Source organism: Glycine soja, chromosome 20 (assembly GCF_004193775.1).
Source record: "Glycine soja cultivar W05 chromosome 20, ASM419377v2, whole genome shotgun sequence".
Classification (NCBI taxonomy): domain Eukaryota; kingdom Viridiplantae; phylum Streptophyta; class Magnoliopsida; order Fabales; family Fabaceae; genus Glycine; species Glycine soja.
Window position 1 is genome coordinate 40,583,459 of NC_041021.1, and position 23,670 is coordinate 40,607,128.

A 23,670-nucleotide genomic window follows, 5' to 3' on the forward strand; every position below is an offset into this window, starting at 1 on the left:
CAGTTCTAGGCACCTTTAACTAAACCTTAGCCACTAACCCTGATTTCTATTTTGATGCAAATATATTAAACATCAAAAACAAAAATGTTACCTAATATATACTATTTTGATGCAAATATATTAAACATCAAAATTTATTTCATACACCATACAATCATACATATTTTTTTCATTAAAAAACAAAACATACCTATTTTTAATACAAAACAAACAAGTACAATTAAATTTTAAAAAAAATTAACTAAATTATTAAAAAAAATTCAAATGTTCATACGAAAGAAGTTCTTCCGTAAGTGTTTACGGAAGACTTCTTCCGTAAACACTTACAGAAGAACTTCTTTCGTAAACACTTATGGAAGAAGTTCTTCCGTATGAGTTTACGGAAGAACTTCTTCCGTAAACTCATACGGAAGAATTTCTTTCGTATGAGTCATACGTCTTTCTTATTACTCATACGAAAGAACTTCTTCCGTATGAACCTACAAGCCATCATACGGAAGAAGTTCTTCCGTATGCACGTTAACAACTCACCAACACATACGAAAGAAGTTCTTCCATATGTGTTGAACCTATTCAGAACATGTTCATATTCCACTCTGCATCGTATCTCTTCTAACCTCAATGGCGTTTACCCTACAACCAAAATTTAACGAAATACTAGATGAGAAAGGGAACTAACCTTGACGAAAGAAGTTTGCGTGAGTCCAACGACACAAATGCATCTCCAAAAACGCAGGAAGAAGGTTGCGCAAGGAAGGAAATGGCAGAAGAAGGAGATGCGTGAGGAAGGAGAAGAAGACGAAGCAGTGGAAGAAGTGTGGTGTTGGGTGCGTCTTTTTTTATTTAAAATAAAGCCAATGACAATTTTATCCATTCACACTAATTGTTGGGTGCACCAGCAATGTTGCTGGGTGCACCTAGCAACACCCTCCAAGGAATCATCACAGAGTTTGTGGTCATTATCATCAGTTGTTTCGATAAACTTTCATAATATAGTATTCTTATAATGGATTAATAATGCTTTTAGCTCAAAGAGAAAAATTTTAAATTTTGTTTTTTGTCCTCAATTAATAGTTTTCGTTTCTGTATTTTTAAAAATAAAGATAACTCTTTTTTCTTTTGTGCAAAGAGAAAATTTTGAGTATTTAAACAAGTGTAGGAACTAAAATTAAAAGAAAAAAAAAAATTCAAATTTTTTCTAGAAACTAAAAATCAGCATTAACTTACATACATATTGTCTGTTGTTCTGTGGAAAATTTTCATTCTATATGACAATACTCTTTTTAAATTTTTAAAAAAAGTTTTTTTTTTTTACTTAAAAAGGCCTAACAAACCAGCTTTCTATCTTTTGCGCATAAACTGAGATATGATACGTCTTGAGTGGCTTCGTTCAAATAGTATATCCCTATTTGATGGCTCCTCTTTCTTTTTTCTTGTTTTTTTATTATAAATGTTCAAGAAGGTATAAGACCTTCATATTCAGCAAAAAAAAAAAAAAGACCTTCATTATTTGCTAAGTTTATGGGCATTTCATCAGCAATTTCGTCTAAAGGAGAGCGATTTAACTTCTAAATTGAAAATAAAGAATTACGAGCATTAAATACTTGTTTGATAGAGCTTTCATTTAGATTTAAATTATACATAGCATTTAGGCAAAGTGAAAAGGGCAGATAGATGTAAAGAATTGAGTCAATGATGAACGCAAAATAGATAACAAGTTCATCCTGGATGATATTTTACAATGGAACTAAATCAAACAGAAATTTGATATATGCAACTAGATTCCTAAGAGCTAAGTATGTGTGGTATTGCCTTTAGTTTAGCCGTGGTGCTATCTGAGATATCCTTTCGTCTTCTAGGAGTGCGTAAGGGTCCACATATTGTGGAGGTGATATAGCCATCTTGCTTGCATCATGGACAAATGTTGGTCCAAAATACTGCAACAGTAAACTAAGGATCAAATTCAAAGCCATCTCTCAAACATTAAAGGCATCATTCACTACAAAGAGACTCAATTCAAAAGTGAGGCTTTAAGTGTATGAACAACATGTCACAAAGAGCAAATATATTTCCACTAAAAGTTTCATTTCTCAACCGGACAGATAATATGAAACCAAGAATTCATGCTGTATTGAACTTTGTTGCCTAGATTAAAGGACATAGCAAAGATCACGAGCTTCAGGTGTATCAAATGAAGTGGCTGCTCCTAATGATTAAGGGTACAAAAACAATTGTACTCGCAAATTGGGACTTTTATCAGTTTACCAGACAACGAGCACAAAATTCATAGAAATGCAAGTTATAACATTGCCTGTGTCTGTGCACTATAACTAAATATACATGAACATGACCAACTATTAAAAGTGAAATCTTTTATTTTTTTAAAGTATACAGTTTTTCAATTTACTAGGCTATGTTCTGTCAGTCAAATTGGTATTCGCTTTAATGACAAACAAACAAATAGTTAAAAGAAAAATCATGTTGTCATTGTACAAATAAGATAGCCAAGGATACTAACAAACACTACATAACATGAAAACAGTATAGACACATCAGTTTTCAGGCCAAGAGCTTACAAAGTAAAGAGCAGAAAAGGTTGCAACAATTATGAGGATCAACGGCCCAAATCCCAAGAAGAATGTTCCTCCAATTGTCAAAAGAAGTTTAGCACGAGGTATCAAGCCCTGAAATAGATAAATACGTATGTGATTTCTTGGGATTTCACCCCAAAAACGAAATTCAATTAGATCAAAGCATCAAAGCTCACTCCAAAATAATACATTATCAGTTCTGATTCAGTGGCATTTTATTTTGCAGAATAGGATTAGATGTTTTATTCATATCTATCAGCCAAAAGACTCTTCATAAATTAGGCAGTGCTGCAATTATTATCTTCTCGTATAGTAATATTCAACGCAATATAAAGTGCACCAATGTCTACACAGGTCTAACAGAGGGCCTTTGCATACTATGGACATCATGTTAATTTCTTAATACATATTCTGATATAATTGCTACAGCAGAGTGCCTGATGATTTTTTTTTTCAAGTTACTAATGCCCATTTGACATTTCTCATGAATTTAGGGTGTATTTGTCTAAACAAATTAATTAAATACTTATTCAATAAACACTTATTTTGAACCTATTTGTTAAAAAAAATGCTTTTTTTTATAAATAAAATTAGCAGTTTTCAGATTTTTGATGTGTTTATTTAAATTGATTCTGCTTAAAAAAACAGTTTTATGCTTATTTTAAGAAACAAATTCAAAACTTCAATAGCTTATTAAAGTCATAAAATAATAATTATTCATTACAGAGAAGTTAAAGTACATACTTTTAAGCTATTTATGACAAGACAAGAATAATGTTTGTTAGAATTTAACTTGAGAAACCATACTCTCTCTAGAATTAAAAAAAGTAGAGTTATTTATTGCAAAGCTGATAAGATACAATTTTATTTTGAAAATTATTTGAAATTCTTACTAATTCTCTGCACACTGCAGAAACCATTTGAATTTTTAAGTTCTAAACTTCATACCAAACAGGTGATGTCTCAAAGCCACTATTTGAAGTTCAAAATATAATGTTTTAGATTATTTGACTCATTTGAGTAACAAAACCAAAAGTTCATAGCAGTAACTGCCAGAAAAAAATGCTACTGATGTCACTCATTATTAGACTTACTATCTCTATAATTGGAGAAAAAAATATAGAATGTTTTAGGAATAAAGTTGAAACCACAGTTTTGTTGCCATTTATAGCTGAATTTCTGTACTTCTTTTCATTTGTTCATCCTTTCTGTCTTTGTCCTCCCTCCCCATTCTCCACTCTCTTGTTTCTCATTAATAAAAAACTTTGAATTAGTATTCTTTCTTCAACACCAGCTAACAAAGAAAAACTACTGGCAACAAAAACTTTGAAACGAAATCACCAATTGCTAAAGATTATATTCAAGGAAAAGAAATGTTGACAATGATTCAACCTCAAGACCTTCACTGTTCAGTGCCATAGATCGTTCCCTCTGATTGTCTAAACTCCTCTCAACATTGGTTGAGACAGCTTTTCTTTTTGGGAAACCTCTATCTTCTTCATTCACATACACCTCTTCATCAAGTCCATAGTCGCTTTGTTTGTAATCATCAAGCAATGATGTAGGGGTCATACCTCTCCTCTTTAATTCCTTCATAAATAATGACTCTGGAGGCTCTTCACCTGAAAACACAACAGAAGCAACATGAAGCCAAAAAGTGCAAAGCTAGTCGCTTGATGTCCTCTTTAATCGGTTGTAGATTATAATCTGAACCCCTTCACCACAATATCTACTTTATCTTGCCAAAACATAATAACATACAGCTTTTCTTGCCAATCAACACATGAAACGCCACACAAATGAACATGCTGAAAGCACAAAAACTCATCATACACTAGTTGAAGACACAATAAAAAAGTGAAAAGAAATATGAAGTTTTAGTAATCTAATAAGGAAACAGAGTGCATATCACGAATACGAATCATCAAACAGAGTTCAGAAATTTTACTAATCTTATGTATTACTTCAAATTAACAATAATTCTTACTAAAACAATAATTCTCACTAAATGAGGAATGAAAATTAAAAACAAAACAAACTTGCCATTGTTTTTGTTATTGGTCTCTTGAGAACTACAGCAAACCCTGAAAGTGGAAGACTTAGAAGTGGTAAAAGTTTGCAACTTTGCGATCCTTTTGTGTAAATAGCAAGGTAGATGATTGTTCCATGTAGATTTTCTGAGAAAATTGGATTGGGAAAGGGAAAGTTGAGAGAGGGTAGGTCTCAAAGAAGCCATAAATTGGAAGAGAGAAACCCAAATGAACAGAAGAAAACGGGTCCGGTGGCAGAGAGATTTGAAAAAGGCTTCTTCTAGAGGAAGTAGCAAGTGGAGCAGAGTCTGCAGCGGCTGGAGAAGCGCATGTTAGAGTGAGACAGCTAATGGTGGCTAATGTGCGCCAGGGGTTGGTCTGCGTTTGTGGCTAGAAAAAACTAACATCTCGTGGATTTGCGGTCAGAGGCTGCTGACAACGTAGACAAAATAATCATGATTTTTGTTTCGCGAATAGATTTGCTTCACTATTTATTTTATTATTTATTCTCATAAATTCCAATCATTCTGGTCCTTCCACGAAAATATGACAAATTTCAGTAAAAGCAGTTTGTCTTTTTTCGGTAAAATTTAGAAACATGTTTATCAACAATAAAATTATACGGTAGTAATAGAAATAACTGAAAACAGAAATGCTCATTCAAATATACTGAAAACTATTATTTTAGTATGTGTACTGTATATAATAAAATATTCATTTTATATGGTTAGATTTATAATAAATAATTATTGTGTATAATAATTAATGAATATTTTTAAATATATTGGTTATATTTTAAATTTATTATGAATAACTTAAATTATAATATAAAGTTATTAATTTTAAAAAATAAAAATTTAATTTAGAGAAAAAGATAAAATATAACATAATGAACGGGTTGACGAACCAATCTATAGTCTAGTCTGTTGTGCATTGTCACTCAGTTGGAAATTTGAATTTAAAAGATTGTAAAACCCATTATTCGTTCGGAATTAGGCTTCATTTATTCTTATCTCGCTATATTATTTAACTGATTATAGGTAAAACCAGCATTAGCAAGAAAGAGACACATAGGGGGAGATCCCTTTCATGAGAATATCATGGAAAGACGAAAGTGAGGAGTAGAGTAGCGTGTAAGCTCAAAAGCTTTGCCATTGTAGTATTCTGGTGGTTCATCACAATCAATCAAAGTTGATAAATCAAATATAATTGCCATATATTAGTGCAACTGTATTAGTGACTTACGATGGGCAATTCACAAAGTGTAATTCATAAGCATCTCTTGAAAGAGGTTCCAAAACTTGCTAGAGTTCTACAATTTAGAATTTATAAACTTTTGTTGTTTTGAATAAGGACAAGAAACCAATATATAAAAAAAAGGACAAGAAACCAATAATACAATACCGAAAAAAAAAAACAATAATACAATACTATCCTATCCCAAGCCTAGAAAATACACAGACACGTGTTCTTCAATATTTTTGCAACCTTGTGTTTTAGATAATAGTCTTCACCTGAATAGACTGGAAAGCCATAGGAGAGGCACGTGTTGGAGCAACATCTGAGACCACTAGAACAACATCTCCTTGGCTGATCAACCCTCTAGATTTCATAAGTTGAACAGACTTTGAGATGTTAGATTCAGCATCATCGGACAAATCAACCAGAATGGGTACAACACCCCATTGCAAAGTCAGAGCCATGCGGGTACTGTCATCGTTGGTGAAAGCAAAGATGGGAGGATTCGGGCGGTTGCGCGATAGAAGCGATGCCATGTGTCCATACTTTGTGTACACAAAGATGGCATCCACACCAAGGTTGTTGGCTGCAGAACAAATGGGTAATTTTTTTATTATGATTACACTCTTACCACTATGCAGAATTCATAATAGAAGGAAGTTGCAAGAAGAATATTAATTACCCATTTCAACGGCACAATTGCATATTTGCTCAGTAATGCATTCTGGCAATGATTCTCCAAGTTGATGGTGGCTAACAAGACTTTGTCTATTTTCCGCCCGATTCCATGATTCCATTCTACTGCTAGCCATATCCAAGACTGCCAAAGCTTTTCGTCCATATGATCCAATAGCTGACTCTCCAGACAACATTAAAGCATCAGCATACTGTCGAACTGCTTCAGAAACATCTGCTACCTATTGCATAAAAGCAAATATTCATTCGAGGTAATTTCAGCAATCCAATAGGGAAACTGGAAACATCATCATAGATCAGAATTCTGCCCTAGTTTCCCAGTAACATCTATTCTCATTGTAAGATATTCTCCATTCAACCAAAGGTTGATAATAATCATCCTGGATGTAAAAATTGATTTTACCTCAGCACGTGTTGGCGTTGGATACTCGACCATTGACTCAAGAAGCTGAGAAGCTACAATCACTGGCTTGTTTAATTGTCTGCATACGTAAATTATATCCTCTTGGACTGTAGGAATCTGTTCAAGTGGTATTTCGACACCAAGGTCACCCCGAGCCACCATGATCCCATCAGAAGCTCGCACTATTTCCTCCAGTTTATGAAGGGATTCTAAGCTTTCTATCTTTGCCAAAACTTTAATGGATCTGAAACAATCATATAATTCGTGAGAAAATAACTTTGGATCAAAGCACTTACATAGAAGAAAAGAATGCTGATGTTTAAACAAGATATTTAACAATCGAATAAATATGCTGTTAACATCAGTAATGACAGAAAGGAAGCTGACCACCAAAGTTATTAATAACTCAATCTATGCATCTCTTCAATCAAAATAGGTGCAATTGTAACCTGGGAAATAGTGCTGAATGCGCCTGTTTTGTATAGGATTTAAGAAAAACCCAACTTATAATGTTTCTATTGATTGCATGTAACCTATATGATTGCAGCTTGAAGATGAAAATATGACATCACTTGGGTGATAGTGATATGGTGTTACATGGCCATCCCCATCATAATGCAGCACAAGTGCTGCACACTAGTGTTGTTATAACACGTTAAAGGGAAGACAAGGAAAATCAGTAGACATCACATAATGATGCCGGCAGTAGAATGCTTGTAATGCTTAACAGATTCCTAGCCATTAGCATGACATTTCATACTAGAAATTATATCAACATCTTTTTAGAGGAGTTAAAGGTTACATTATATTGCTAAAACCATAAATTTTTTCTTTTGTGGAATTGTGATTCCTTACTTGGTTGACTTCGTAGAGAGGTACATCTTTAGATCCTTAACAGAATCAGCATGATTGACAAAGGATAAGGCAAAAAAATCAACTCCCTCTGCTATACCAAAGTCAATGTCAGCCCAATCCTGTGGATAAAAACAATTCGAATTCAGGACAGAAAAAAGCACACAAGGGAAAGATTTCCAATTCATAGTTATTAATTATTCAAAGAAAAATACAAAAAAATAAGAGGTTCATACAGACAAAATCATTATTACATTTAGTAAATTATATGTTCAGTTTTGAAGGTAGCTTCTCTGTAAGCTGCCGCTGAAACTTGTATAAATGATTATAATGACATTGTAAAACAAAAAAGTTTCTAGCATTGTCTAAGAATTTAAGAAAATTATTGCATTTTTGGTAGTTGAAGGAATACACCAGTTCTTCGAGATCTTTTGATTGGTTCCAAGGAGAAAAACTTGGGACTTTGAAAGGAATAATATATTATGCAATTTATCCATGTATTGACAAATATAAGACCTCCGATTCTTGAGGCAATACGTTATTTCATCATATTATCCCAAAAAAAGAGTTTTGAAGACAGTTGACATAGCTCAAAGATGCATCCAGAAATTCAGTGGCATACATATAAAGAAGTACTTGCAGAACTATAAATTTATCCTTCACGATCTTCAAATGAGCAGGGGAAGAAAAAGCTATATGTATACCTTTGTCGATAGAGTGGGGAGCTTGTTATTCCCCCTCACAAGCTTTCCATCTCTCCAAAAACTAAATTTGGCTCCAGGCAGGAAAAGACCAGCATCTATGCATTTGCAATGCAAATCATTACCAGTCTTTTCTGTGACTTCAAAGCATGCCATTCCACCATCAATTACAAGTTCATCACCCACTTCGGTACCTGACAGCCATTAACTAAGTTCAGTACTCACTTTAATGCATAAATTCATTGTGAAAGAAAAGGAAGGGTTGAGTCTTCACTGGTTTAGCAAAACATCATCATCACCTTCAGAAAAACCTCTATAGTTCGTTTGAACAGTGAATGGACGAGAACCCTCATAATGTTCAGCAGTAAACACCCAATTTGAACCTTCCTGAGATTGAAACAAAAAAAATAGACAACCTTCAATAATGCATGGCTCCAAATTAGCTAACTCCAGTAAGTGTGATCATAGAGGAAAGCTGTCACAAGCCAGCCTTTCACACAACAATAGAAACATAATCTCTTATAATTTTGGTTTGGGCCTAACTCAATCCTAAAAGCTGGCTCATGAGGTGAGTGGTGTTGCTCCCTACTTATACACACTAATTTTGTAACATATTACTGGTCAATGAGAGATATGCATCACGCCTGGCGTAAAGTTAGCAGGATTGGACATTTGTGAGTGATCCAATAACAAGAGACCCGATAGGTCCAACAGCAACCCTAGGATAGGCTTTAATAACATCTGCATCTTATAATTTGGGTTTAAACCAACTCAACCCAGAAACTAGCTCATGCAATGAGTTACTCCCATTTATATACACTACTTTTGGCCATATCACTAGTTAACGTTAAATCTCTAACACAATCCAAATAGCTTACCTCAACTTTAACCGAGGAAGGAGCTCCATGATCAACAACATGAATCTGACTACCCTCAGTGTCAATCATTACAGAAACACAGAACCCTTTCTCCTCATTCAACTTCTTGATCTTCCTAATCACATCACGGTGCCACTCCCTGGTCCCATGGCACATGTTGAGCCTGGCAACACTCATGCCTCCAAGAGCCAAGTTCTCAAGATCCTCCATAGAGCTGCAAGCAGGACCAACAGTGCACACGAGCTTGGTCTTCCTCAACCCCGCAAAACCCTTCACCGTTAACTCTGCCTCTGAAACCACATCCAACCCAAAACCACCCTCCAAAGCCTTGCTCTTCGATCTCTCCACACCCACTTCCACAGCTGCACGAACCTTAAAGTTAAACCTTTCATTCCCCTTCCATTTACTACCTTTGTTGAAACGAAATCCGAGGCTGATGACGCGGCTACCGAAAACCCGATTCTTCAAATCAAGGGGAGGGTTCCCTGCAACACTCACGAGACTTAGATCGCTCGCGGAAGCAACCATTGACTTCAAAACCATCGCCACAGAGAGAAGTCAATGAAAGCCTGTTGCTGGAAACAATATAGGTCTGAATCGAAATGTGGTACCAAAGGTTCAAACTTTACGACGATTTGGATGTGGGGTTTGAAGGGTTTTGTTGTAAACTCCGCCAATGTTTGGACTTTGGGATTTTGGCTGCGGAATATACCGGGGAGTTTACCGAAAGAAAGAAATAGGTTTGGCCGCGCAGAGAATATTTAATATTTAATGGAACACAAATGCTGATAGAGGCTTCCTTGATTAAAAAAATATTTTATTTTATTTTTAAACATTAAACATTTAACCCAGGTGGTCCTGAGTCCTGACCTTGACAAGGAATAGCAGGTTGTTTATGTTTATTTGTCATATATTATATTTATAATAATTTTTTATAATTATTATTGTATCATTCATTTTTTTTTTACTTATATCTCCTTTATTGTGAACTATAGTATATTGTATTTATTTTTTATAAAAAAACATTATGTTTTGTTTTAATCCCTTGTGTTAATTACATGAAGGTATTTAATCATCTTATAATGTCAATAAGGTCATTTCCAATTAGGGTGCCATATCCAATGACCAATGCGGTTGCCACACTCACAGCAGATAGTGGAAAATAATCCATGTGCTATCTTAGACACCAACTTTTGTGACGTACAAAAAGAGGGTTGTTGGGGGGGGGGAGGTTTTGTCTAACAAAAGTTTTTATTTTAATGTTATTAAATATTCTTGACATTTGTGCACACTACAAAAAATAAAATTCATTAGGATAGTCTTGTAAGAGTAAGAATTGAACTACATGCATGCAGACATAAGACTGAAACGTGTAGACATATCTAAAAAATTTAATTACTATGGTTATAGTTTTTTTTATTATCGTTATTATAAAAAAGTTAAAAATGGATGAAAAAATAATTATATATAATGTTACATAGGATATGATATCAATTATTTGATCTTTAAATAATAAAATTGATCATCATATATATTTTCTGACTTCATAATTTGATATCGATTAATAAAATTATAAATGAGTTAAATTTAAGTCAATATTTAAAGTTATTATTAATATAAATTTTGAGATAATTCTTATAAAAGCCTACTCATTTAATTTTCATGACCGAATATAAATTATAAGTTAATATTTAAAGTCATAACAATAATTAATTTTGTGACAACAAATTGTCAAATTGGGCCGAGTGATGAACAACCCAACTAAAAGTCTAACTTTAGTGACACAAATTTGTGTGCCTAAAGAATTAGTGTAAAAGAATACTGATAAGTGATAATTATTGTAATTTTTAAAATTCAAAATTATCGCTCAATTTAACCTTAAATATTAAGGAGTTATCAATTTACTTTTTCATTTTCCATATGCTAATCGTAAATTATTTTAATTTCTAATTTTGTGGATCAATTAACTTTGTTTGATTTTGTTATATGGAGTATTAATTAATTTGGTTCCTAATTTCAAGAATCAAATTAACTGATAGTTATATGAATACAAAAAGGCTTAACTAAATTATTTTAAAATTCAATTTTTAGTCTTTAACAAAAGTTTAACTTGTCATCTCAACTTTTTATTTAAGTTTTTGATATTTAAACTTTTGAAAAATTTGATTTTTAGTTCTAAAATCTCATTAAATAAATAAAATAGTGAGTTTAAAATTTTGTTTAGAGATTAAAATTGTAATTTTTAAATTTTTAGGGACTTTGACTGATCAAACAAAAATTTAAATATTAAAAATCATTAATGAAAATAAATTTAGAGACCTTAACCAGTAAAATTTTTATTTAAGAATTAAAAATTAAATTTAAAAAAAAAATTAAAGACTAAAACTTAATTAACCCTAAAAAAGTATGAATACGAAAAATTAAGTATTGTTTTTAAATTTAGGTCGATGATGATTAAATTTAGATATTAAAGTGATCGATTAGTTTTCTTAATTTTAAAGATCAAAATAATTAATAGTGCTAATTTCAGGATTAGATTGGTTGATACTTACCGAAGTTAGAAATTATTTTTTTATATAATATCCAAAGACTAAATTAATCAATATTTATAATTTTCAAGTGGATTTTATATATTATTATTCTTAAGAAAAACGTTAGGAACACTGTCTAATATGCTTTATTAATATATTATTTTTGATAGGTTGAAATGTATTGTAATTGACCAAATTTTGTGGCTTTTAAGTTATATTTAATTTTTTAATAAATTTTAACTAGTAATTATAAATATATAGTATGCTTGAGTGAGTGCGTTTTTAGCATTCCTTTGTTCTCTTCTCAGAACTCAGGAGTATGGAGAAACAGTGTAGGAACACACATGACAGCAGCACGTGAGGCAAAATGATAATTAAAGTATATACTGCAATCCCCGTCTTAAGGAACTCCTGCTCCTACGTGCTGGATAGGATTTTTTTTTATAAATATAGATATTGATACACACCAACACATGTGGATAAGATACTACTACCATATGCAATTTTGTAAGAATTGTTATTGCATATGATATATTGAGTGTGAAGCTTTAATTTCACAAACCAAACTGGTGTCGTGTCAATAGACCATGCGACGTACACCAACAAATATGAAACATGACATTAATTATAATTAAGCACAAATTATACATGAGTATATCATATTATAAGTTCTGCTTAGCGACTTTGGTTAGCATCCATTGTAAAGACAGATGTGGCCTATGATCTTCAATGACCTTTTAGCCGATACAAATGCTATCTATCAATAACTGGACTAGAAAGTAGCAACATGCTGCTTCAAATTATATCTTCCGAGCAGTGACGAGATAGGTGTTACGTCATCTTATTAAAAAAACTAATTTCTATTATGAATATGCAGGTGTTGTCACAGTCGCTCCTATATTTGCTATTATATGTATCAAATTATTACCTATAAGTCTCATGTATAGCGATGAAAGCCATGACGGTGAATAAAATCATTATAAATTGTGATATAAGCAGGGAGGTGAATATTTTTCGCCACTTCAAAACCTATTTCAACTTGCAATCATGATATTTAGCAATTTCATGAAATTAACTAGTCATTTAGCCACATGCAATTCTTTTTAGTAAACTGTAATTTTAATTCCTCATTAATTTAGTTTGGAGTCAACAACTAGTATAAACAGTTGACAGTTATTCAGAATACTTACAAGTACATGCACACCAAAATTTCGGAGATTCCAAATTATTTTGATGTATATAGTTTACTCTTAAACTGATTTTGTATCATACTTCTCGGTTTCAAAAAAAAAAGATTTTGTATCATACTAGTATATTGTTTAATGGAAAAACTATAATATTGTTTTTCTCATAATTATAGAAATGTTATGCACTTGTTTATGTGGATAATTCGATGAGAATTAAATAGAATCCAATGCCCCAATATGATTCTCAGATATGATTCATCGCATCACAACCAACACAAACGACAAGGGTCTAATAAAGAAGAGCAGGTTCTAAAAATGTTGTGTGCAGCTCCTTGGACTCATGTAAGGTCACAAGGGATTTAAGCTCATCCAAAAGCCAGAGTTTTTTTTTTGTAATTGGGTGAACTGCACTGATGTCACATGCCATGCATAGTTTGGTATAATACTATTTTAAAATATAGAAAACAAAGTGGACGATGGAATTTCAAGAAAAAAGTAGATGCTAATTAAGTCAACTGGTATAAAAAGGATAATTTGGAGCATGTGAGGAATAAGGACGACGTTGCTGCTGCTTCTATCTTCCAGTTTAAAACAACAACAGTGCTTATATTTGATGCTCCTATTTTTACAGATTCGCGAGTCTGTAAAAATATATATTGGAAGAGTGTGATCAAATATAAAAGGTAACTGAAATAAAAAAATTTAATTAATAAATTTTAGTAGTTAATTGTTAGTTTTTTTTTAGTGAAATTACATTTCTGATCTCTTATTTTTTTTTTTTTTATCTTTTACTATCAAATTAACCTTATAACTCATAACTGTTGACGTAAAAAAATGTTATTTTATAGGCCTGGCAACCTTGTGTGTATTAGAATCCAATTTATTTCTGTCATATTGTGGCCCGGACACTATCTTTTCCACTGAAGGGTTTTTGCTCTTGTCTCCTCATTTGCGTCTAGTTTGAGTTTGCAAAAGATACTATGATCCAAGTAAGAATTTAACTTTCAGCAATAAATAAGATAATAAATGCATATTTAGTGAAAAATAATTTTTACCTGAAAGTTTTATTTTATTTATACCAATATTATTGGATTTTGGACTTTCATGTGTCGATTACCATTTAGGCAATTTGTCTCTTAAACAGGATTAAATTATCTCATCTCATGATTATCTGAAAGCTTGATTGTATTATCTTTATACGTACGAGACTGGATAGATATTCGATTGTTCTACAGAATACCTATCCAACCCTTTCAAGATAAAGGAGAAGGAAATTGATGTGAATAGGTTAGACATGTCTTAACTCAAATTAAGTAGTAGAGTTGAAAATATAAGATCAAGAAGTTTGCAAATCTCTAGTTGCGTCCTATATTGTTTATTAAAGATTGGTTTTAACTATTAAGTCTAACTTCGATTAAAAAAAAGTAAAATATAACAAAATCATAAAGGATATCAATGTCAATGTCTCAATGAATTGACTTGATGTTGAACTTAAGCATATATACTTAGGAGTGACTTTTACAAGGCCCAATTTTCCTAAAAGATGCTTCAACGTCACAAAATTGACTCTCCCATACATGTCAGAATGTTAAGTTGGGATCGGTAATGTAGAGTTTGGCCCTCAAATCACGCATTTAACTGGTCTAACTTTAAGCATATTCTCGAAATCTTCTGCAAATATTCTTATTGCAGGCATATGAAAAATGAATTTTGACCTGATCAGAAGTATATATGAGTTGCTTTAACTTTTAACTTAATTAATAATTAAGTTAAAAATGTAATCATGTTACCACAATCCCATTCAACTCAAATTAATTAGATTAATTTACGTACATATGTAATGTACGTCTAAATGTCTAAATATTAGTATTGTAGATAAAGTTTGTCATTTGAATCCCACAGTAAATGTGCTAGTTGCCAAAGTTTAGTTGTTCGATTTCTTAAACTGCTTCATTATTTTGAACAGTAAATAATTAATATTATATTTAATAGTATATAAAATTATTTTCATTTTTTGGGTTTGAATTCTCTTCCTACGTGGAGAGAAATGTCTAAATGTGCAAGTCTATTTTGGGTCGTATAATTAAGTGGAGACGTGTTAAGAGAAACTCATTATATTTTTAGTAAGAACAATAGCAGATAGAGGGAGAAGAGAAGAAGAAAAACCAACTCACTTAACATTTGTCCACCATTTGATCGTGTTGGATTTTGGTCAGCAAGTCTAGCACTCATGATCTTGGTTTTCAACGATTGAATCGGTGTTTATATATTGGTCTAGAGTGCGAGATAAATTGCGCGCAAGAACAACTTTGTTTTGGATGTTTTTTATCTCCTTGTTTTTCATTTGAAAATATTGGTGCTCGATTGTTATAACTGATTGTAAACATTGTTTTGTGTACTTGTTGGGATTCTCGTATGTTTATCGATCAGAGTGAAGTTATTTATTTAGTTAATTTGGATGATTTATGATTTTTATCCTTAATTACATTGCATTAAGAGTTTTTCATTTTTCATGTTAAAAACCTGAGTCTCTTTATGTTGTTTTATTTTCTGCCATATAATTGTTAGCATTCCTCACGTATTCTTGAAAGTTGAGGAAATTTGTTTCCACTATACAGTATTCTATTATTTGTTTTTGTTACCTATTCCCCCATCACATCTCTTATATTATTTTTCTATTATATACATATATCATAAAAATATATTTTAAAAAACATAATAATAAAATCTTATTTTAATGGTAAGAATGGTGTCCCAAAAAATTCATTTCATTTATTTATGGAATGGGGAACAAAGAAAGATGCGACTAATTGTAATATCTTGATGCCCGACTAAAAGTAAACAGTTATCTCTCAAATTTAATCATGGGTGAAGAGTTACGTATATTTGGTAGCATTTATCCTCTATAAAATATTTATTAAGCATTTACTATACTATCTTTTAATAATATTTTCACGTTGTCAAATACTTTGATTAATTTCTTTTTTTATCTGAAAAATTTCTATATTGTTAAAATTAAATATTTATTATTTTTCTTTCATTTTTCTAAAAAATATAATATAATTATCAATTTAACATGTTTTCATAGTTATGAAAAATATTACAAATTTTATTCAATCCTTTATAATAGAAAATAATTAATTATAGACATAAAATAAGATAAATTGTGTTTTAGTCTCTCTAAACAAATAATTATATATAACAGGCAAACATGACTCCCTTGTTACCAAAATACAACTTCCGGTCTTTTATATAAAAAAAATAAATTAGACCCTTTTTTTTATCTTGGTTATAAGAAATATAAAAATATATCGCTTTCAAATATAAATTAGACCTTTGTATTGTTAATTTTGCGAAATCTATTAATGAAATGTTCACTTATTGATTAAAAATATTTCCTAAATTACGAAAAATATTATTAAATAACTACCACTTAAATCATTTGTCCTATGAATATTCATGAAATAGTATATAAATTTATGGCATTATTAATTAGAATTAACTAATTTAATTACTTTTGTGTTGTACCGTTTCATTTTATGTAAAAATAAATAATAAAATTAATTTTATAAAATTATCATTCTGTTTTATCTTATTTTTTTTATCTGTATAAAAAATCCTAAAATAACACTTATTATAAAAGGAGAGAATAAAACCAAGGTGGTATATAATATATATACCACAAGTAATTAATTAGGGTGGAGTAAGTTAACAAGTCTGGAATATAATAATGACTTTAAATACTCAAATAGTGTACTTGGAAAGAGCAGAGTAGGAACATTTATCACACCCTTAGGCCCAACCCCATAGGGCAAATGTTTATTTATTTATTTATAAAGTTTTAAACTTTTGACTTACACAGAGCAGGCCAACCAATTAAATAATAAAGGGTAAAAGTGACAAATGGATAAGAGCAGAGAGAGGAGAAAAGTTTCACCAAACCTTGGCTTAACACCATCACACCACCACTATTGTATTATTATATATTCTTCTCATTCCATTCACTTCTTCTTTCACAATTACACCCAAACCCAATCCTCTTCCTCTTCCCACAAATCGTGACACATTTCTCTCTTTCCCTTCTCTATTCCGCGCGATTCGCAAACTCCCAGATTGAGACCCGCCCGCGCGCAAATTGAAGAAGAGAAGGCCAAAAGATTTGATCTTTCAATCGAGGGGTTTCTGGGGTGTCCGAGAATGAGGCTCAACGGTGAAATCTCAAGTGGAGAAGAAGAGGAGAAACAAACGGGAACGACGACGTTTTCGTCGCAGAAAGTGGTCGTTGGCTACGCTTTAACGTCCAAGAAGAAAAAGAGCTTTCTGCAGCCAAGTTTCACTGGCCTCGCACGGTAACAACTATTTGCCTTTCACCTTCATCTGCATGCATATTTACAAGGGTCTTTTTTTTTCATGTTTTCTTTCTTGGGTTTCGTTTGGTTTTCTTGTTTTGATCGATCTTTTTACTTGTTTCGCGTTAAAGTGGCTTTTGCTTGCAGTGGTGGGGTTCACAGCCACACTTGTGTCTTTGTCTCTGTAGCATGTAATGTAATGGTGGAGCAATTTCTGCACCATGCCTAATGGCTATCACTGTCTTGAGTCGAACCTGGCAACTGTGTTTTTTCTCCTTTTTTCTTTTTTTGTTATTTCTTAAATTTATTTTAAACTTACCCATTTTGTTCATGCGTATCTGACATGTCTTGGTCTTTTCTCAATTCTAATTTAAATTGGAATATTCCAACATTTATGCCGTACTCTCCTTTGGAGTTGTCCACATGGACAACCCAAGCGCAAATCTTAGTACATGGTTTTGTATTCTTAATTTAAATTAATTCACATAGGTTGCTTCTCTGGAATGTTAAATTTACATTATTGTCCACAAATGTTTTAGTCTGTTGTCTGTTCACTGAAAAGACTACTGCCAACTGGGCTTCAGAATCAGAATTAGAGGAAATTTAATTACGTCAGTATAGCTTGTGCATATTACTCCATTCAGTATTATTGTGAATTTTTTCGATTAAATTGAATTATTATTCATTACCCAAGTTCTGTAAATGTTAAACAAGGAAAATATAATTTAATGGTTATTATTTTCATATATTTTAAAATAGTGTTAATCTTGACCTGTATCAGTGAAGTACTAACTAATTAATGAATGATTTGATGAAATTATCCTGTAAAAATTATGTAATGGTGTAAGAGTAATTTCGGCTTACACTGGTAAAAGTGAATCCTTTCTCATAATTGAAAGTACCATCATATAGACAGATTTATAAAGTTTTACATTGATGATCCTATATTTTTTTAGCAATCATTAGTTTACATCATGATTAGCTTGATATCTACTTTTGAAATATATGAAAATAAAAACAATTTGATTATATTCTTATTTTTGTTCAATTTTCCCAAAACAGCTTGTTATAATTCAAAGATTTGAATGATAAAAATCATACCATATTCCATATAAAGCTATTTAATGGATCAATGTTACTAGGTTAAACCGATAAACCAATCTCTCTTTATATATATCAAGTAAGAGTGTGAGGCATGATAAGAGTTAATCTTGATCATTTAATCTTGCTTGGATAATCAAGATTAGTTTGAGGTAAAATAAATTTTGATAATTTTGTCTGGTCTTTGTAATATTACTATGAAATATATTTTTGGTTGGCAGTATATCTGAATAAAACTACTAATAAACTTGTTTGCTATTATCTTGACACTCTTAATAGTGATGTGTAAAAAATATGTATGATGCAGGAACAGGGGGATAAACTTTGTTGCTATTGATCTAAACAAGCCACTGCTAGAACAAGGTCCTTTTGATATTATCTTGCATAAGGTCTGTGACATTTCTTTCAGCATTTTATTATTATTGACGTTTGACATTCTTCATATATGATTTTTTTTTTTTTTGTGGAGATTTCATTTATGGTTTTTCTGAATTTGTGGTTCAATAACAGGCTATTAGCATTTTAAGATTTACTTCTGATTCCCTCTTCTCTATATTATAATCTGACTGGCAATTTGTTCTTTCCAGTTGTCAGGGGAGGAGTGGTGTGAGATTATTGAGGTTTGTGAACTCCTGACACTTCTACCCACTTTCACATTGTGATAGCAGTCTTGCATTGCTTTTTTATTTTTCGTTACACACATTCATGACATTGCATGAAAATTGTTAGTATCCTTAGTCTGGGAATTAAGCATGAAATGGCAGTGATGGACTGGACAACCAAATCTTCCAGATTCTTAAGAGCTTATTATTGTCTGACATAATTTGCAGAGTTCATGCTCTCCTCATCATGAATCATGATCAGATAGTTGAAATCAGTCCCCAAGTGTTCAAACAAGTGAGGATTTACTTTTGTGATTAATATAAATAATTTGGTTAGGCATGGCTGGAGTTTGTTGCCAAAGAACAAATTATTATCTCTATCTGTTATTTGGTTCTTTGTTTCTTGGTTAAAAATGTTGTTTCTTTAAATAGTTCACTACTTCAGTACTATGGCATGGGAAACAATTTTCATATAGGTTAAAAGCCAATAATGCTGCACACCAAATGCATCCATTTCTTATGAAAGTTTTATCCTTTGTTTCTTCCATCTCCTAAAAAGGTTAGCTTGACAGTTTAATGAGATGATAAATTGCAATATTGGTCTTTTTTTGCTACAATTTCATAGCTAACTGAAAATGCGTAATCAGTGATTGTTTCATGCTTTCTAAATAATCTGTAAAGTTTTTATTTTGATGGAGCTAATTGGATCTTTTTTCCCTTTTTAATTTTGAAGGATTATAGGCAAAAACATCCAGAGGTAACTGTCCTTGATCCTCCGGATGCAATCCAACATTTACACAATCGCCAATCCATGCTGCAAGATGTGGTGGATCTGAACTTATCTGATTGTCATGGTAACTTGTTTACTTCAATTTACTAGAATAGAACAATAAAAACTCCTACTGAAAGTTTCAGGATAGTACATTAACTACTGTTGTTTTTCAGGCAAGGTTGGTGTTCCACGTCAGCTAGTTATCCCAAAAGAGAAAGACCCCTCTAGTATCCCTTACGAAATCACTAAGGCTGGGATGAAGTTGCCATTAGGTATGTATCTTTGTTTAATCTTCTTCCCCTGTTCATTGTTTCTAGGGATGGATCTAAATTTCCATTTAAGCCACATATTGGCATGCGTTCAGTCAACCTCTGTGTTGGGTTTGAATGAAAATAGCTCAGAATATTTGAATGGACTTTAAAGAACCTTGTTTGTACCTATTTAATGTTATAATGTTATGTTTTGCGAGCTCAGATATTCCGTTATAATGTTGTGTTACGAGCTGAAGTTTGTATTTAGTTAGTTGACTTGCTGGTCATCTGTCTTGTGTTTAATTATGTGTATCTTAAAATTCGTACTTTTTTTTTTTTGTATTTTTCAGTTGCAAAACCACTAGTTGTGGATGGCACTGCAAAGTCACATGAACTATTTCTTGCTTATGATGAATTCTCTCTTTCAGAGCTTGAACCTCCACTGGTTCTACAGGAGTTTGTCAATCATGGTTTGTGAACTGATCCATATACCATGATCTTTTTGTGTTCAATTTACATTGTTATCTAATCTCTTTATTTGCTTTTTTTTTTGGTTTGGGGTTGACAATACAGGTGGTCTTCTCTTTAAGATTTACATTGTTGGGGAAACCATAAAGGTTGTGAAGCGTTTCTCTCTTCCTAACATCAGTAAGCATGAGCTATCAAAAGTTGCTGGTGTATTCCGTTTTCCAAGAGTTTCATGTGCAGCCGCTTCTGCAGATGATGCTGATTTAGATCCTAATATCGCTGGTGAGACTACTCTTCGCCAACCATAACAAAAAGTGGAACATTTTTTTAAAGACAATTCTATTACCTTTCATTTTTCTTTCTTCTTCATTTTCCAATACTGGATATGCCAATGGTGTGCTTAGTTATAGACTATTGTTGTATATTTTACGTCCCACTTGATATGTATGTCCCTTCTAAAGCTTTATAAAGGCACTGAATGGTTGAGACCATGAAATCATGTATATTGACTCATTACAGAGTGAATCCCATTGTGCTGCAACCACTACCTGTTTCCCCTCCATCTTTCAAGATGCCTTTTATGTAGTTTGGTGATTGTGTGAGTTACTAAATGCATCTAATTGCTTTGGCATTAATGGCTTGAACTAGTGACTGATTTCTACTGTGACGCTTTTGTTACAGAACATCCGCCAAGACCTTTATTGGAGAGGCTTGCAAGAGAGCTCCGCCATCGATTGGTATTGTTGTCATTTCTTATTTTCTTCCATTTCCAGTCATTTTTCATTTTTAGATGATATACTAAAATTAAATTGTCACTAGGGACTCTGCTTGTTCAACATAGATATGATTCGAGAATATGGAACCAAGGATGTGTTTTACGTCATTGACATCAACTACTTTCCTGGCAAGTATAACTTGTTGCATTTAAGCACTTCACATTAGTCTATGATTGTGTTGGTGCATAACTAATGTGGTGTGCTAATTCTTCATACTCTCTCTTGGGAGCTTCCAGTTTTGTAGAATTTCCCTTATAATGAAAAAAAAGGTGTTTCTTGATTTCGTGTACCGTATGTTGCTTAATTATGCCCAAGTAAGATATTGAATTTGAACTGCATTCCTGAAATGAACTAGCTCTATATTATATTATAGTCAGTCATAGTATTATACTAATAAGAAATAGAACTTATATAAATAAAAATTCAAGAAGTCAGAATATTTTAATCACGATGTTTTGTACGAAATTGGTTATTTTGCATTTGTCCACTGGTTATTTGGTTTACATCAAAGTTTGTTATACTTTTTTGACTTGTTAATGAATTTGATTTGACCGACTGCAGGATATGGAAAAATGCCAGACTATGAGCACGTATTTACAGATTTTCTACTTAGCCTAGTGCAGAGCAATTGTAAGAAGAAACTTGCTACCTAAACTAGAGCAAGTTTTAGTAGATCAGATCCATTGAGCAGGGCTGTTCTTGCTGGTGGCTTTCTTAATAATTTATGCAAACTACTATGGAATTTCAATGAAGCCACCAAAATGTTGAAAAAAAAGGTTGAAATAGGGGCTGTCTGTCTAATTTCCCCCTCTCTCAATAATGAGCGAAAAATGCCTTTATTGTAAGCTATATATGCTTATATCCAAATCAATGCAAATTTTGGTGGTGCTAAATAACTGCTAAGATTTAAATTTCATTCGTAAAAGTTCCGAATGGTTGATTTATGACCTTTTCAGAATTGTTTATTTTTATTCCACCGGGTAAAAAGATATAAATGTTCCTAAATTTGGACGAGATAATATTCTGCAATTGCAAGATCATGCAAGCATGTGATCTTAATCCAATGTCAGATATATAAATAACATTTTTCACATAAATAAAATAATTCGTACCTTAATTGCCACTTCTTTTCCACTTTTTCCCCTTTCTATTATCCTTTTCGGCTTCAACACTGTTGTATATTGATATTTGACCATTTGTGTGTAATAATGGAAATTATTTTCTGTACCTCTCATTTGCTTCCTACACCTTTTTTCTTGAATGTAAAATTACATTCTGGAATGTAAATTTCAGAATGTGATATTTATATTCTGGATTAGGTATTCCGGAAGGTTAAAAGATGCGAAGAAGTAACATTGGAGGTGTAGGAAGCAACTGCCTAGTTGGTTGTATGCTTTTACGCTTGTTTTTCATTGGAGCCCAAGCCTGCAAGTAGGGGACTTCATGACGCGTTCCATCAAATGAGTTTGGATTTCAAAAATTAAATGCGGTTTTGGGCTGACGCTGATGTAATATAATACGTTTTATTTATATAAAGAAAGTATAACTTTTTAAACTAATGCATTAACAATACAATTTCTTGACTTAATAAATATTTTGTTTAATATGATATTAGATTTATATTGGTATTATTCATTTTCAATTTTTTATTATAAAATTCATTTTAATTATAGTTGTAGATGTCTTTAATTCTATAATTTATCTATATATAATGTTATGATTAATTATTGTCTACTAACATTAAATTAGTCAATATCATCACTGATTTTGAAAATTATTGTCAATTTAATTATTATATTTGATAATTGTTAATTAATTTGGTTCTTAAATTACAATTATCACTCAATTTTAGAAATTAAATTAAGAATCAAAGTGAATAATGAATACTGACTGAGTACTTGATCGACTAGTGAGATTGGTCTACCGAATTTTAACAAATCATAAAATATTAAATGAACACCAAACACATTGTGTAAGAATATCGCGAGAAAGATTTAAGGAATACTTAAAATCATAGACCTTGATCAAACAAATGTATAAGACCGATCCTGAATAGTTGGATTTATGACCTTCTTCAAACAAATCATCTTATTTCTTGTGAGATTGTTTTCTCTTTAGATGAGGAGAGAAAAACATGTTTGTTGATTTGGTGTGTTGAAAATCATAATTGTACATCATGTTTTAAACCTATTAACATTTTTTTGTCCATATCAATCTTGTGTTGTCAGTCTAATGGACTCACT

At 31.9% G+C, this 23,670-nt stretch overlaps 3 protein-coding genes across 4 annotated transcripts; 1 reads left to right on the forward strand and 2 right to left on the reverse strand.

Moving 5' to 3' along the window:
• Positions 1-1,587: 1,587 nt before the first annotated feature.
• LOC114401205 lies at positions 1,588-5,079 on the reverse strand. The gene is made up of 4 exons (XM_028363669.1): positions 4,635-5,079; positions 3,984-4,213; positions 2,577-2,684; positions 1,588-1,937 (listed from the first exon to the last, which is right to left on the reverse strand). The coding sequence occupies exons 1-4, from the start codon at positions 4,825-4,827 to the stop codon at positions 1,815-1,817; spliced, it is 654 nt and encodes a 217-aa protein (XP_028219470.1). The 5' UTR covers positions 4,828-5,079; the 3' UTR covers positions 1,588-1,814.
• A 748-nt stretch (positions 5,080-5,827) lies between these two features.
• On the reverse strand, positions 5,828-10,137 carry LOC114403331 (pyruvate kinase isozyme A, chloroplastic-like). The gene is made up of 7 exons (XM_028366228.1): positions 9,391-10,137; positions 8,812-8,899; positions 8,516-8,706; positions 7,815-7,933; positions 6,960-7,203; positions 6,543-6,777; positions 5,828-6,446 (listed from the first exon to the last, which is right to left on the reverse strand). The coding sequence occupies exons 1-7, from the start codon at positions 9,931-9,933 to the stop codon at positions 6,118-6,120; spliced, it is 1,749 nt and encodes a 582-aa protein (XP_028222029.1). The 5' UTR covers positions 9,934-10,137; the 3' UTR covers positions 5,828-6,117.
• A 6,940-nt stretch (positions 10,138-17,077) lies between these two features.
• Positions 17,078-22,374, forward strand: LOC114403913 (inositol-tetrakisphosphate 1-kinase 3-like). Of its 2 annotated transcripts, none has more exons than XM_028367141.1 (10): positions 17,078-17,457; positions 18,866-18,947; positions 19,146-19,178; positions 19,894-20,014; positions 20,106-20,204; positions 20,534-20,653; positions 20,757-20,933; positions 21,333-21,388; positions 21,471-21,555; positions 21,989-22,374. In XM_028367141.1, exons 1-10 carry the CDS (start codon positions 17,306-17,308, stop codon positions 22,078-22,080), a joined length of 1,017 nt encoding a protein of 338 aa, XP_028222942.1. In that variant the 5' UTR covers positions 17,078-17,305; the 3' UTR covers positions 22,081-22,374. The 2 variants fall into 2 exon arrangements, with proteins under 2 accessions (XP_028222942.1, XP_028222943.1); XM_028367142.1 differs by lacking the exon at positions 17,078-17,457 and adding an exon at positions 19,389-19,455.
• Positions 22,375-23,670: the final 1,296 nt, after the last annotated feature.

Coding starts and splice junctions, on each gene's coding strand:
- LOC114403913 (XM_028367141.1), top strand. CDS start 17,306: ATGAGGCTCAACGGTGAAATCTCAAGTGGAGAAGAAGAGGAGAAACAA. Junction 17,458..18,865: donor AGTTTCACTGGCCTCGCACG/GTAACAACTATT, acceptor TGTATGATGCAG/GAACAGGGGGATAAACTTTG. Junction 20,934..21,332: donor TTTAGATCCTAATATCGCTG/GTGAGACTACTC, acceptor CTTTTGTTACAG/AACATCCGCCAAGACCTTTA.
- LOC114403331 (XM_028366228.1), bottom strand. CDS start 9,933: ATGGTTTTGAAGTCAATGGTTGCTTCCGCGAGCGATCTAAGTCTCGTG. Junction 8,707..8,811: donor CTATAGAGGTTTTTCTGAAG/GTGATGATGATG, acceptor AATGGCTGTCAG/GTACCGAAGTGGGTGATGAA. Junction 7,204..7,814: donor CTCTCTACGAAGTCAACCAA/GTAAGGAATCAC, acceptor TGATTGTTTCAG/ATCCATTAAAGTTTTGGCAA.
- LOC114401205 (XM_028363669.1), bottom strand. CDS start 4,827: ATGGCTTCTTTGAGACCTACCCTCTCTCAACTTTCCCTTTCCCAATCC. Junction 4,214..4,634: donor GACCAATAACAAAAACAATG/GCAAGTTTGTTT, acceptor TTGTGTTTTCAG/GTGAAGAGCCTCCAGAGTCA. Junction 1,938..2,576: donor CCTTTTCTGCTCTTTACTTT/GTAAGCTCTTGG, acceptor TTACTGTTGCAG/TATTTTGGACCAACATTTGT.